We start from the raw sequence: 13,947 nt of genomic DNA, 5'->3' as shown, positions 1-13,947 counted from the left end.
TTTTTTTTTTTTTTTTTTTTTTTTTTTTTTTTTTTGTTACAGTACAGGTATTAATTGAATAGGTAATAAACAACATATTATTAATGAATGTATTATTTTTCAAGTATTTTAAATACAATTTATTCACATACTTATGTATGTGGAAAGTACAATGTTTAACACATACTGAAAGACTTCGTCATAGTAATCAATTGTTTTATGAAGTGAACGACGATTTTCTATCACGTGATACAATATTGATTTAGTGTAAATAACTTTTAATAAAAAAGCGGTATCGATAGTAATTGAAAAAAATAAGAAAGTATGTATTCGTTCCTTTTGTTTTAAAAGAAGTGCCCATAAAAACTTTAGAGGTTATGTATCCATTAATATTTGATAACGCGTTTTAAGCCCAGTCCGCATGCGCAATTGTCAAAAGAGGGCATGTTCAGATTCCGAGGGAATATTTAAATACCTGTTTTATTTATTATCGCGTACTAAAAAGAATTAAAAAAATCGAACAATTTCAGACAAAATCGTTTCGCACAAAGAACTAAAGAATAAGCTACTGTTATTAGGAATTACATATTACCTGCGCCAAACCAGCTCGTCCACATATCAATCAACGATTGCACTCTTATCTTCGTGTTCAAAATATCATCCAATTATATTTCCTTTCCGCGTTTTGATATTAATAAGGAGAACGTTGTGCAGTTTTCGAAAAAAAAGAGCATCTTTTGAGTTCACTTCAATAGACCCCTTTTCACGGCATATTTTCCTCCTAAATGAAACTAAATTCTCAAAGTTTTCTTTCTTTACTGACCCTTTTCGAATCGATACTCGAGATTTAAGAGGTTCTACCGTTTCGTTAACGTGCCTGGTCAAATTATTCAAGGCCGAACAGTCATGCACGCGATTGGATAAAATCGGATGTGAGCATTCTGGCTCGACCTTCGGTTTCACATGACAAAACTGTAATGTAAGACTATACTTTCCATGTGAATTTTCGTGAAAGGACAAGGTGTACTGCAGCTTGCTCACTAGTCACGTTTTTTAGGCCAACATCGTTAAACTTGCGATGGGAGAATCGCACTCGATAGAAATTTCTCACACGAAACTAATTTGGCTAACGTTACGAGTATTTTTTTAGTATGTCCCACGCGCACCACTAGAGTAGGCAACTTTAACCTCGAGATTTTCGATTACGCTTCTTGTCAGTCAGTCGGATCGATCTGCGAAAATGAAGAGGCGGTGGAAGCTGTGCTTTCCTGCGTCGCGACGTTGGACGCAGTACCGTACAATCGTGAGGGTACATACATAGATGCGCAACAATAATCTGACCTTTTTAAAGTGAATATTTTTTTTGTAAGTCTCTTTATTTTGTTTTTACACCAATATTTTTAGAGCAAGGATGAAATCAAGGTTCATGAAGAAATAAGATGCAAAATTATAGTAGATGCTATTTTTTATCTTTGAAGTTGTAAAAAGTATGAAAAATACGAGCATTTGCCTTTTTTCAAGCTCTGGTTTAAACTCCACGTTTTAACGCCTAGTTGAAAATAAAAAAAAGGAATGGAAAAAACAAACGAGTACTTTAATTAGCCTGTATCTGTTTTTTTACGAACCTTCGGTTCATAAAATCGTACATGTAATTGCACAATGCGATTACGTACCTAAAGAGCATCACCCTTCGAAGTGAGCCGAGCATGTTGCATCAGTAAGTTGGAGCAAAACGCAGTGCTTGAAGGGTTGCGAGCTTTATGCGCGATGGGGGAGGGGACGAAGGGTCGAAGAAACGATGGGAAGAAACGATACATCTTCCCTGGATGTAAATTGCGTGCTAGGCGCAGTAAAGAGAAACAGCTTGATAGATGTGGCCACGTTTCGGTGATATCTGCAAAAATATCGATCTCAGCTTGTCGGGCCTAGGTTAACCCTCTCCAGGCTAACCAATTTGGCGCAGTTACCATTATGAAACAAAATAATTTTTATTGCTGTACTATTTAATAAATAATAATAATAATGACGTTGACATCTGTACCGAATATAACATTTTTAAACCTTTCCTATTACATAAAAAAAAAATACTTCCAAGCAATAGGTATGTCTTATTTATTTGAATTGCAGATTTAAGAAGTTTCTGGAAATGTGAAATCGATTCGATCGATGTTTGTTAAATTTAATCGAACGCAAGATTCCGCAATAGAGGGTACCAGAGATGAACGGTACGAGCCTGGGGTGGAAGGGCGCTTGCGCATCGACTGGCACGACAGCGTTCGGTGCATGGAGGGTAACGGTGGCCCAGGAGCAATAGTGCGGGTTCAAGGGGCGGCGAGGGCGGGTGCCTCCGTTGGAACTACCCCTTGACAACAGCCCGCAACCATTCTCACCCCTAAACGATCTCACGCCGCGTAATTCCCGTTTTCTCTCGACAATCGAACGTACGTCTATTTCTTCAGTGGCTGAAACAAGGATCGACACGCGACTCGTTCATCCAGGTAAAAATAAAGATAAACGTAATGATGTAGTGCTTGGTGGAATCGTAAGTTGTACAAGGATGAATCGGCGCGACGTGTCTAGCACGAACCGTCTAGAAACGATTATTCGTGGTGGTGCGTCGTCTGCAGGGCTTGTTTGTTGCGCGTCGTCCTGATCACATAGTGCTTCCTGTTGTGACGTTACCGTGACACCGGCGTGATTCTCCGCAGTACTCGCTGCAAGTAGCCGCCTCTGGCTCGTCGATAAATGACGATTCCTCCTCGCACGCAGTCGGGGATGCTGCTGTAAATGTGCCACGTCTGGATTTATAAAGGACTGGACTACGGTTTCTCACAACTTGCCTGTGCCTTGTTCATTTTCGAATATCTCTCGGAGAGGGATTGCACTTGGTAAAATTATTAGAACGGTGCTTTCAAATAGACTGGTATTATAGAGGAACATGGTCAATTTTGTTGGGAAAATAATAGAGCAGTAGTTGATCATATATACGATAGAGGAAGGGGGGAATATTATCACCTTGGAAGAACCAAGAAATAAAGCGCACGAAAACGAGTTCCAAAGAATTACTCTCTCTCTTTCTCTGCTTTTACTGTCGCCGCGATTTCACGGGTCATAAGGGATAATCCTATTACATTTCGTCGGATTTTCCTTTATCTAAACTTAACTCCTTTCCGTGCGGGTCACTTTTTCCAGAGGTTTCATTATTGTCTCCGCGAAACTGTTTAATCGAGCATTAATATGACTGACGGGAATAATTATTCGTTATAAAAATTTGACGCAGCGAAAAATATCCTCGATGCAAATTATGAAATTAACATGTTCTCATTAATGTTCGTAACGTTGTTAATATTAAAGCTGTTATTATACATATAAATATCAACGGTGTTTTATGTTTTATCAAAATTATCAAGAGGCATGGAGATCGTGCGAAATAAATTTCACGAGAGGGGACAATTACTTATCGTCATCAGCAGGCTTTGTTTGGATAAAATGTTAAGCTTAATCAAAAATTCAATGTTTCCGTCCAATCTTCCAACACTGTAACCAATGTTTATATTGCACATGCGACTAATCGATATTTTCTATACGCGCTTTCGGTTCATCGATTATACCAATAATTAATCTTCTACAGCGAAGGCTGTGATGTTGTCGGCAATGTTTTTAATAAACTCGATGCGACATTCATGGCACAATTAATTTGTCAACAGACGGAAGGTAAAACAATTCAGTGTCTATCAAGTCAGTGGTAAATTTAGTAACTTCGATGGAAATAAGAGAAGCGCTTGTAAAAAGAATTACACAGCTTTCCAAATGTTTCGTTTCAGTAGTGAAAAATCTTTCAGACACTCAGTCGTATATTCTAAAATTTCGCTTCTCTACCATTCAAGAAACGAAGTCCTCTGCTCTTCAAATCCCCAAAACCTTGGACAGTCTCGAGGACTCCGAATATCCTTGGTATTAAACTTCAAAGCTTCTTTCACTCTGCTGTTTCAGGCTTCTCCAAGTCCCACGCTCTAACTAGCGCCAATTTTCCCTTACCATTCGTGTGAAACAATTCGACTAGTTAAAATAGTTTCCCGAGGACTCCAAGGAAACTTGCTTTCGTGAGCAGTGCTTGAATTAATACTTATTCATCAGTTTGTAACGAGCAGCTCCCTGTTTCGTGGAACGTCGAAGGTCGACGCGATTAACGCGGAACAATGATGGATACGAGTCTGACCGGGTACGGGCGCATTCTACTTCGCCGCGATAAGCCGACGTACCAAAGCCAGACCTTGAGGGAAAACATTTTAAAGTTGAAAAGTACCTGCAATTATGTAATCATACTTGTGAAACGAGCCACGGAAACATGGAGCGGCTAGGTGAGCTTAATGATTGCAAATCACGGGCCAATTTACCTCACTTTATGACATTTTCACGCGTACGAATCGATTGCTCTCCCCCTTACGGTCTCCTGTTTGATCCGTTCGTGGAAAAATAGGGAGTTTGATCGTTTCATCGGGATAGGGTGGGGGATTGTGGTAGCGATGGTGGAGGAGGGAAGAGTAAGCATCGCGTGTAATTCGTCGGGGATATTTTCAAAATGGTGGCACACCTTTTTATGCAACGTTTCCGTGGTTCAGGGTAATTCAGAAACAATTAGAAAACTAAGGTCTGTTGTGTCGCATACACCAGGCAAAGTCACGTTATCGTACCACGAAACTGTACCTTCCGACTGTTGTCAGAGCGCCCTTATCCGTTGATAGCTTTTTACATACTCCACTTTCACTCATATCAATTGAATGATAGAAGTAACTAGAAAATTGTACGCGTTTCCGGAACATCGTTCTGAATACCAGCAAAAACTTCAGCTTCTTCAAACGTAATTCACATCATAATTTCAACCCGGCTCAATTGTATTAAGTTACAATTGAGATAGTATAGTAGACTGTACTATACTGCGCGCGTGGAGCAAAATGAACAAGAGCGCCGCGTCGGCACCTCAAGCTTCGCGCAACAAGGTCGGTCAAGGTTATCTGAAGGGCATTCGAGTTCAGTTTAAAGTCACTTTAACGTCACCGAAGGTTACGGGGAGACCATTCAATTATGCAGTGCTCCAATTTCAATTCAAGTCGTATCCGACATGAAATAAATACTTTCTTCTTGTATTTATAGAAATGTACACCGAGCACAGTGGGGGTTTACTACACGAACAAAAATTTGAAAAATTCCCTTTTTGGAAATTCAGCCATAGAAAAAGGAATTGGAGTCGCGTGCTTTACAGGGTTTGAAACATGGTGCCACTCACACAAAATGACTTCTTGGTAATTAGTTTCAGTATGGAGTGCCCCGAAGCGATGAAACCAGGCCGGAACTTTCGTCCGCTCGTCGAGGAGGAGTTGTCCCAACTCTTGGACTTCCTTGCTGGCTATTTGCCTGAATCCTTGAAGGTGCGTGCAGTTTTCCATCGAAATTTTTCAATTTATCTTCACCTTGAAATATCCTCGCCACTCAAACCGTTCCATTCCTCCAATTATCTGAATCCTAAATCAAACTACACGCGACTTCGTCATTCCGTAATTAACAGCGTTCTCTTTTCGACCAAATCTTCTGAATAAAATATCTCGTTATTCGTGTAATTACAGTGGTTCTTCGCAAATTACTCCATCTGTTTGCAATTTTAGTATGCAAATGCGAGTGCAGGTTGATTTACACGCGTTTCACAAGAGTAGTCTCCGAGGGTAGAGTGAAATATAATTAGAAACTTTGCATGTTGCGTTGTTCTTTGCGAAAAGAAAGAAAGAACACCAATCCAAATCACGTTCCCGGAGGCAGAAACCTTGGACTTCGTTCAGGTACGCAGGTCGGTACGTGCCGCGAAAACGGCGACAAAGAGGATGCATGCCACGATTAGTATCGTGGTAAGGTTAAGGCCCTTTGGATTCATCGCGTTGCGTATAAACCAACTCAGAAGGAATTTAATGCCACAAACAAAAGGGAACACCTGCTCGCCGCCTTTAAATCATCGCTCTCAAGTACGAGGTCCTTGAAGATACCTTCAGTTTTACTTTAACTCTCTCTCTCTCTCTCTCTAATCTAATTGGTAAGCTCGGTGCGCAATTCGAATGAATTTCCATGTCGAGTCGATTCCAAGGAAAATGTGAAGTACTTGTACAATAAGTTTCAAAAGGTAAGCGTTAAATGCGTTAATTGGCCACGTCGAAAAATATTTTCTTTCAAGTGTTACGAGAAATCTAATTTTGTGGATGAAATGGTTAACAGACAATGAATTTGCGATCACCCCTCGATAGCTTCGCGCTCACACTCTCACCTGTAGTTCAACCTCCCGAATGCACAGTATCGCTTTAACGTTCATCTTTTGAAACATCCTGTAGAAGCCCTACGAGGACATTGGAAATAACGAAGTAGAAGGAAGAAAGGGGTTTCTCGTGGGGCTGATGGAAAATAGGGTCATGAGGGGGGGGTCCCGTGGGAGGAGGCGACAGCGGCGTGGATCGACAGGATAAGATTACCGGGGCGAAGGAAGCGATCCTGAGCGTAGTATTTCCGCCGTAACCCAGTATAAGTGGTCGGCCGTTGTGCTAGGTTAGTGTCAAGGTCGCAGCTGGTACAGGTCGTTTCCTGCGGTGGCCTTCTCCGCGTATTTGCACGCGGCATGGCAGTCGTAAAGCGGCACGAACGAACGACGCTAGCCGTGCGATTTTTTAAACGGCCGCGCGCACGGATCGCGCACTCTCTGCAATCCCATTGCTTTCATACGTTCGGACGGATCAGCTGTGTGCAACGATTACGCGACTTCCGCACCGTTCCTTATACAATCTGCAAGGCTGAACGCTTTGTGGAAAAACTGATACATGCTTTTTTTATCACTTTCAGAGCCGTTTATTTTTTCACTACAAAGGCGTTCCTGCACAGTTAGTCGTGCGAGAGAGTGGCTGTGGTATTTGGGAAGGACGATTGATAGAATATTTAGAATGGAGCAGATTAAATTCGTTATTAACGAGTAGGCTTTAAATAGAGATATCGTGGGTACGCTGTTCTGCGACAGACTGTTCGTAACAAGTTTAAATTGCTACATATGGCTGTGTACCTAACCATCGAAAACTATCGGGTGTTACGAACCGATAAGAGATATCGTGGGTACGCTGTTCTGCGACAGACTGTTCGTAACAAGTTTAAATTGCTACATATCCTGTGTACCTAACCATCGAAAACTATCGGGTGTTACGAACCGATTTATTAGCGGCAATAGACCGCCGTCGAATAATACGGAATATCATTTGTACTATTATTCCCATGGTGTTTCGTTCAGTAGAGATGTAGCTCGTCTTTGAAACGGATTAACGGACATCGCCTCAATTTCTCTCGCTTCTATGACACGAATACTGATCTCTCAGAGGATCGGGACACATGTTATTTATGACCGTGCTGCCGCAAACCCTATACCCTCTACCCTACCTGATAGCGTCTCGCTCGGAACAGATGTTTACAAGGCTTCGTTTCCGACACAGCTGATCGTTCTAACCGACAATTGTCGTATGAAGTCTCATTTTCTTCGATACTTCCTGTTAATTCGTAGCAATTTTTCACTGCTATCACTGCTATCGATCGTTCACCACTCTATGTTGATACGTCTCCCTCTCTATTTCTTCCCACGTGTAATTCGCGAGCATTGCATTTTGTATTTTTACAGCTGCCAATGAAATTTCAACGTTTTTGCACAAACGAAAACGCGGCAATTTTGATGTACGCGACAAACACCTGTTAACGCAAATAATACTTGCACGGTGGTGAGTGCGGTAATCGGTTAGCGAGCATGTTTACGAGAGAAAGTTGTAATAAACCTCGCCTACCTCTCAGCCCTGATGAAACGGTTCGATCGAATATTCTTCTGCAATCAAATCAAATCTTGTAAAACGTTTTTAAATTTTTCATTAAAATACCAATGGAAGAAACTGGTTTTTTTTTTCTTTTTCCAAGGCTTCCTAGTCATCCTCATTATTTCCTAACTGGTAAAGTTCCCGTTACCATGAATACGTGTTTATTAGAAATCAATGGAAATAAGGAAGTTCCACGTACATAATTTCGAAGGTTCTTTCGACAAAAATATTGCGTACATGTATCAATGTTGAAATTTCACGCATGAAAGTGTACACGTTGCGCAACGGGCAATAACCGTGATCCGCGTCGACGTTGTTATGACTTCGATATCGCTTTACGTCAGTTCCGTAATACTGATCGACATTCCAGTCTCGTGCAGCGATCGACCGAATCAGTAATTATTCCACAGATTTCAGTAGGAAGCCATCAGAAAATAACGATGAAATAGATCATAATAGATCAATCTCTTTCTCTTCAGCCTTTCACTCTTCAGTAAGCAAAGCGTCGATCTAATAAGAGCTTCAGCTGTTACGGCTGGCCGCCACGCCACCTCGATTCCGGTACCGATGCGCATGGTGTTCCAGGTGTCAAGGCCAGGGTCGCGTTTCCGTGATCCAAGCATGGTGTCGATCTCGTAATCTCGCCGCGATATCGGAGAGATTCGTTCGTTGCGACAGTCCGTTGGAATTCGATGTTGTGTAACCCGTTTGACGTTATCGAGTGTGTCGTCGATCGTTTTATCTTCGATCGCTAGCTCTCCCGTGTCTGGTATAATGTTCCACGACGCGTTTAACACTAATCCTAACACTATTACTAGATATTTTCCTGCTTGAAACAAGGATAAGATGGCTATCGATAGGTTAGCAAATGTAGACGCTTAATTTGAGCAAAACTGGTGGATGAAAATAGCCGTTGTGCCTAATAGTTCACTCGGTGAAGTTCCCACAAGATCTTGCGTAGTCATTCAGCAGAGAGAAGAGTAACTGTCAGCGTAATTCTCTGTGTACAGGCGATTCGGAGGACTTAACTACACCCGTTGCTCGTGTTGGTCGCGCTATAATACCTGAGTAATACGAAACGATGCCGTATATCGGGGCCGCGTCATTTATCCTCGAATAAAGCTGTGCCATCCAGCGAAAAGGCAGGGTCAAGGTCGTGTCCGAGTGTGCACACGCGATGTGCGCCTGGCTGGCATGTAGTATCGTTTTTTCCCAATCCGCATTTGAATCGATGCCTCTTGCACGCTTACCACAGCCATCACGATGATTCTTAACGAGTCGCGGCAAGCCGGTTGGAAGAAGCTCGGTAATGAGAAGAGCTTTGATCACGGACCACTTTCTGAATCGTGTGTCCTTTCTTTCCTCGCCTTCGTTACGGCGAGCAGCGCTGCAGATACACACACCTCCTACTTTTATGCTCTTTTCTTCTCGTGGTACTTCGGCTGGCTCGGGTGAAATTATTCGTGGTTGGTTAACAAGATGCGATCTGACGAGAGAACTATAGAACTCGACACCTTTTTTTTTTTATTCTTCTCCATAAAGATAGACGTGTAGAGGTTTTAAAGGGAATTAATCAACCAGTTATCGGGTAACGACCAGTTCTCGCGGAACTTATTTCTTAGAGCTGTTTCATTAATGCGAAACATGCGCCATGAAGCGTGTAACACGCGTGCACACATACGCGCTCACGCTAGTTAGGTTTAAACTTAATTAAGGTAAAACACGTTTATACATCGAATAATAATAAAGCTGCCAGCTCTTGCTTATCCTCGCAGCCGTCGCGTTTACGTGCCGTTCTATTATTAACCTTACAGCAGGTAAATTAGGTTGCATGACTTTTAATTCCCTAACCAACTCACCGAGTCAAGTTTGTTCAATCCCGTTTAACTGAATTTCTGAAAGTGACTCGCGCTCTATTGCCCGCGTAAAGTTTAAACAAACTTGCTCCTGCTGGAAAAGAGAAAGAGATTCCAACTATCCCTTCAAAGATTCATTTCACGCGCAGCAAGGTGTACAGGAATAAAGGGTTTTTGTATCAAAGACACCAAACGAGTTGAGACAATTCGTGCTACTTTCTCATTTACATTCTTCTTGCCGGCTTTTCGAGATCGAACCGGTGATATGTAAATTTACGCCGGTTATACTTCACATGCTGCATGAGAAACATTTTATTATGCGACATCTGTACCCTCCAGTATTTCGAGAACGAGTAAACCTTCTTTTCCAAAAAAAAAAGAAAAGAAAAGAAAAGAGAAAAACAGGAAGGCTTACAAGTTTACTGCATAGAATACCGCAGGTTCGAAAACAAATTCACTTTCTGAAAAGTAAGGCACAAGAGAATAGATACCAGTGGGGGGTGACTAATAAAACACGCGCGGCTACGTGCCTCTCTGGTGTTGTATGTAAAACTTCGAATCGACAGGACGTGTGAAATCGTTGGAACGTTCGTCAGGTATACGATATCCGAGCATTCTGACTGGTGCAACTGTTATATAAAATCTAGGACAGGTTATGCCGTTCCGCAATAGCTTCCACTGTCGATTATTTACTAACTTTCAACCGGAGAGAGAGAGAGAGCCTGTTACTTGGTAGCTCGCGTAAACTACCTTCGTTTATGTTTATTCTATGATTGATGCGAATTTTTTCCAGAACTTTTCATTTTTACGCCCCCCCCGACATAGAAAATCGATCGAATGAAATGTTACGGAGTTATCTTCAAGTATGAAAGCGTGGGAAATTTTTGGCGAAAAGATGGAACGTTTTAGGCACGCAGATATCAGGTAGCACGTGGTGGTTTATTTTAAGAGCGGACGTCTGGAGCGTCGCCCTCGGCCAAGTTCCTCTTTATCCTGCAGCTTCCTCGTAAATATCCACCCTTTCATTTCAGACGTTGCCTTTAGTCAATGTGCGCGTACCGCGAGAAAGAAAAGCTTCCCTTTAACTACTCCAAGACCTGTGATGAGACTCCTCTAATTCTTCCGCGAGATGAAAAGATTTCCAACTATTTCCTCGCGGACGACCTATTGCTTTGTGGATACACCCTGTGCAAAGGAATTACTTGTCGTCTTTCTCCCCTTCCTATCCTTCTGTTCCTTTTTTCTGTTTTTGTTTTTCGTTATTCAGCTGGGGAAACGTGGCACGAATGAAGGAAATACAAACTCTCACTCCCTTTCAATTGTTGAAAGCTTTGAAATGTAACGTTATCTCCGCTTTGCAGTTCCATCAAACTTTGTTGACCTACATGCGGGACAGAGTATGGGACTTTCATTTCTACGTGGCTAACGGCTGGCCCGACGATGCGATCTGTTTACATTTCCCCGGCATGACATTATCTGTGAGTATAAAATAAGTCACCATTCGTTTTAGATTACGCTTTAAAGCGCGATCGATAATGCCCTACAGCGGTGTTGTACTCGTGTACATATACTGTGCAGCAGATACAGTATTCTCTTTCCCCTCGAGTACGTCGGAGGAGGAAGAAATGTCAAACGTCGCCCACACGCGATTTATATATCTTCCTTGGACAAATGATCGCTGCACTCCTTTCCCCTCCGTAATAATTTCTGAATTATTTGAACGAGAGACAAAAGTTGCCGATGGTGTGAGGTATACACTGTTAACACGAAGAAGGAGCACGAAGGGACGCGTGTCTTGGGAAAATTCATTTTGTTTTCGAACGTATCGGAAGGAGGTGCGGAAAAGTTGGCCCAAATCCTTGTTTGGCCAACGGCCAATCTTTTGTTTCACAGCCTTGCCAGTCCATTTCCTAACCCCACTTCCTCTAATCTACCCCCTCGATGATTCGAACCTCTTTACTTAATTAACGTGTCCGCAATCTTGCACCCCCTCCCCGCGAGCTGTCATATATCGGTGTCTTTCCAGGAATTTGCCAGTTCGTAAATCACAATGGGCGAACTTTGATATTTCTCGAGTGAGAATTTATCACGTCGATCGCGTCGGAAAGCGTGCCGCGCGTAACTTCATTAGGACAAGAGTGAATCTCTGAGCAGAGGATTTTCGTGTGATCGAGAGAGTAGCGAGAGCAGAGAATAAATCGGAACCCGTTGAAACGACAAAATGACCTCGCGATAAATAATTGACGCGGGCTCTCGCAACTTCTCTCATTTTCCAACAGTCACAGACAGAGAGTGAGAAAAAGCAATCTTTTCCTTGACGTAATCGACTTTCAGCCTCACGGTTTGCTGTTCGAAAGCGTGGGTGTCTTTTGTCCGAACGACCGGCTGGAATTGCTGAAACTGATGAGGGAAGAAGACGTTTTGATCGACTGGTCGAAACCACTCTACATTAATTTCGTTCATTACGACATCGCCGAGGAGTTGACGCGTCTTTACGAGGACATAGGAACCATCGAGAGGGTAGTGGGAGACGTGTTCGTCTGCGAGAATCCGGAGAACGTCGATTACGCTGTGGATACCGAGGAAGATGCCGAAGCTGACATTCAAGTGCAGCCATTGCAGGCTGAACACGCCGAAGGCATCTATGAATTGTATCCTGCGAACGATATGGAGTGTCACGAGATCTTTTTGCGGTTAATCAGGACACTGCCAGCGGCTGGAGTGTTCGCCAGAGGTAGCTTGGCCGCCTGGATGGTTCAGTCTTACTATGGAGCGATGTTCTCCATGCAAACGAAGCCTGAATACCGGAGGAAGGGTTACGGAACGAAATTAGCAAGGTAGAGAAGTATTTTCATCTTTTAAGTTAACGATAAAGCACAATTCGGATCTTGTTTCATGAGACAGTTTAAAGTTGATGATTTCGGGCTCTTGAAAAAGTCTCTCATCAATGATACTTCTTCATTCATGATAGCAAAATCGTAGGTACCTGACGAGGCGGGTCGCTGAGAAGGGTTACCAACCTTTCGTGGTGATACGTCCAGAGAATAGCGCGAGCCAGAGCCTGTACAAGAAGCTGGGCTTCAGGAAGCTTTATCAAACTGTTCGTATGACGTTCATGCCGACGTTGTGGCAGGATGAGGAGAACGAGACCAATCGTGTGTTAAGGGAGAATTTGGAGAACACTGTCAGGCAGTTAACCATTGAACAGAAGGTGGTGGACGCTTTCAGAAACGAAGAAGAGATCTCTATTCACGAAGGGGATGCTTTGAACGATACGGAGAATCCTGATTTGGTGATCGAGGAACCTGACGAGAGGATCGAAGAAGGTGAGAAAGAGGAGATAGCTGACGGAGAAAGAATAGAAGTGACTGAAATTGTTGAAGAAGAGAATACCGCGGTTGTAGAGGGAACAGCCGATCACGAAAAAACGGTGAACGACGATGGTAGTAGTCAGGATGACGGGGGGCGGACAGAAGCCGGGGACGCGGAATAATTAAGTACACGTGCGATTATTCGACAAAAGATCCATGATTCACGTCGCGTTGCTCGCTCGAGGGTGCCCTCTTCTTTTCAAGATTGACGGGAAAATGCTCCTGTCGATAATCATCCATTTATTTCTATAGAAACGTCTACCCCGTATATAAGAGATCATCGATCAAATCGTTGGAGGGGAAACTAGCGATCTTTGCCAGCAAATGACGATCAAAATCCAGTCCAGTATCACTAGTGATACATTTTTAAAGAAGAAAATTCTAAAATTCATTTTATACATATGAAAAGTTGATTTCGAACACTCTTCCAGCTAGCTGCAGCTATCGTTTTAGAAGATCTCCTATAGCTTTTGTAAGCAGATTGAATCGAGAGGTAATACACCTATTGAAAGTACATCAGTCGTGTGATAGGTATGATTTTGGACTTTCGATCGATGATGCGTCCTATTAAGGCGGTGTTTCGTTAAGAAGAGCCCTCGAGCGGCCATCGAAACGGCCATCGAAGCGGCTAAATGACACAGAGACCGAAAGAGAGAAATTATTTTAAGAAAAGTTAACGACATTAACACGGCACCACGTTCGTGCGAGGCTTCGATTCGCGTACAAAGATTCTGCGTACGGGTTCCTCATATCAGACTGTTCAATAAACGTGTCGTGAAGATCTCAGGAATCAGCTAGACGTATCCTTTAAATTGCCAAGGTTAGATTGTTTCAAAGTCTATCCGTACCGCGTCAGGTATA

At 42.7% G+C, this 13,947-nt stretch overlaps 2 protein-coding genes across 3 annotated transcripts in view; one reads left to right on the top strand and one right to left on the bottom strand.

The window, feature by feature from the left end:
- The window catches only part of LOC108575794 (transmembrane protein 230), a 1,967-nt gene extending 1,371 nt beyond the window's left edge, over positions 1 to 596 (bottom strand). Inside the window, exon 1 of the mRNA XM_017938693.1 lies at positions 572 to 596. Coding sequence (XP_017794182.1) covers positions 572 to 596 — 25 coding nt within the window. The remainder of the gene's footprint in view (positions 1 to 571) is intronic.
- Positions 597 to 2,304: 1,708 nt separating this feature from the next.
- On the top strand, positions 2,305 to 13,345 carry LOC108575694. 2 transcript variants are annotated; one of them, XM_017938576.1, is made up of 5 exons: positions 2,305 to 2,477; positions 5,297 to 5,408; positions 11,077 to 11,193; positions 12,050 to 12,552; positions 12,698 to 13,345. In XM_017938576.1, the coding sequence occupies exons 2-5, from the start codon at positions 5,298 to 5,300 to the stop codon at positions 13,206 to 13,208; spliced, it is 1,242 nt and encodes a 413-aa protein (XP_017794065.1). In that variant the 5' UTR covers positions 2,305 to 2,477; position 5,297; the 3' UTR covers positions 13,209 to 13,345. The 2 variants fall into 2 exon arrangements, with proteins under 2 accessions (XP_017794065.1, XP_017794056.1); XM_017938567.1 differs by having other exon boundaries at positions 5,291 to 5,408.
- The last annotated feature ends 602 nt before the right edge of the window (positions 13,346 to 13,947 follow it).

The sequence above is a fragment of the Habropoda laboriosa genome, unplaced genomic scaffold (genome assembly GCF_001263275.1).
Source record: "Habropoda laboriosa isolate 0110345459 unplaced genomic scaffold, ASM126327v1 scaffold18, whole genome shotgun sequence".
Lineage (NCBI taxonomy): Eukaryota > Metazoa > Arthropoda > Insecta > Hymenoptera > Apidae > Habropoda > Habropoda laboriosa.
The sequence above is the reverse complement of the archived record's forward strand: the minus strand, read 5'-3'. Positions and strand labels throughout refer to the sequence as shown.

What these genes read in the sequence shown, in the direction of transcription:
- LOC108575694 (XM_017938576.1), top strand. Translation starts at nt 5,298, where the DNA reads ATGGAGTGCCCCGAAGCGATGAAACCAGGCCGGAACTTTCGTCCGCTC. An exon ending in ATTTGCCTGAATCCTTGAAG is followed by an intron (nt 5,409 to 11,076) that starts GTGCGTGCAGTT and finishes TCCGCTTTGCAG; the next exon opens with TTCCATCAAACTTTGTTGAC. An exon ending in TACGGAACGAAATTAGCAAG is followed by an intron (nt 12,553 to 12,697) that starts GTAGAGAAGTAT and finishes GCAAAATCGTAG; the next exon opens with GTACCTGACGAGGCGGGTCG.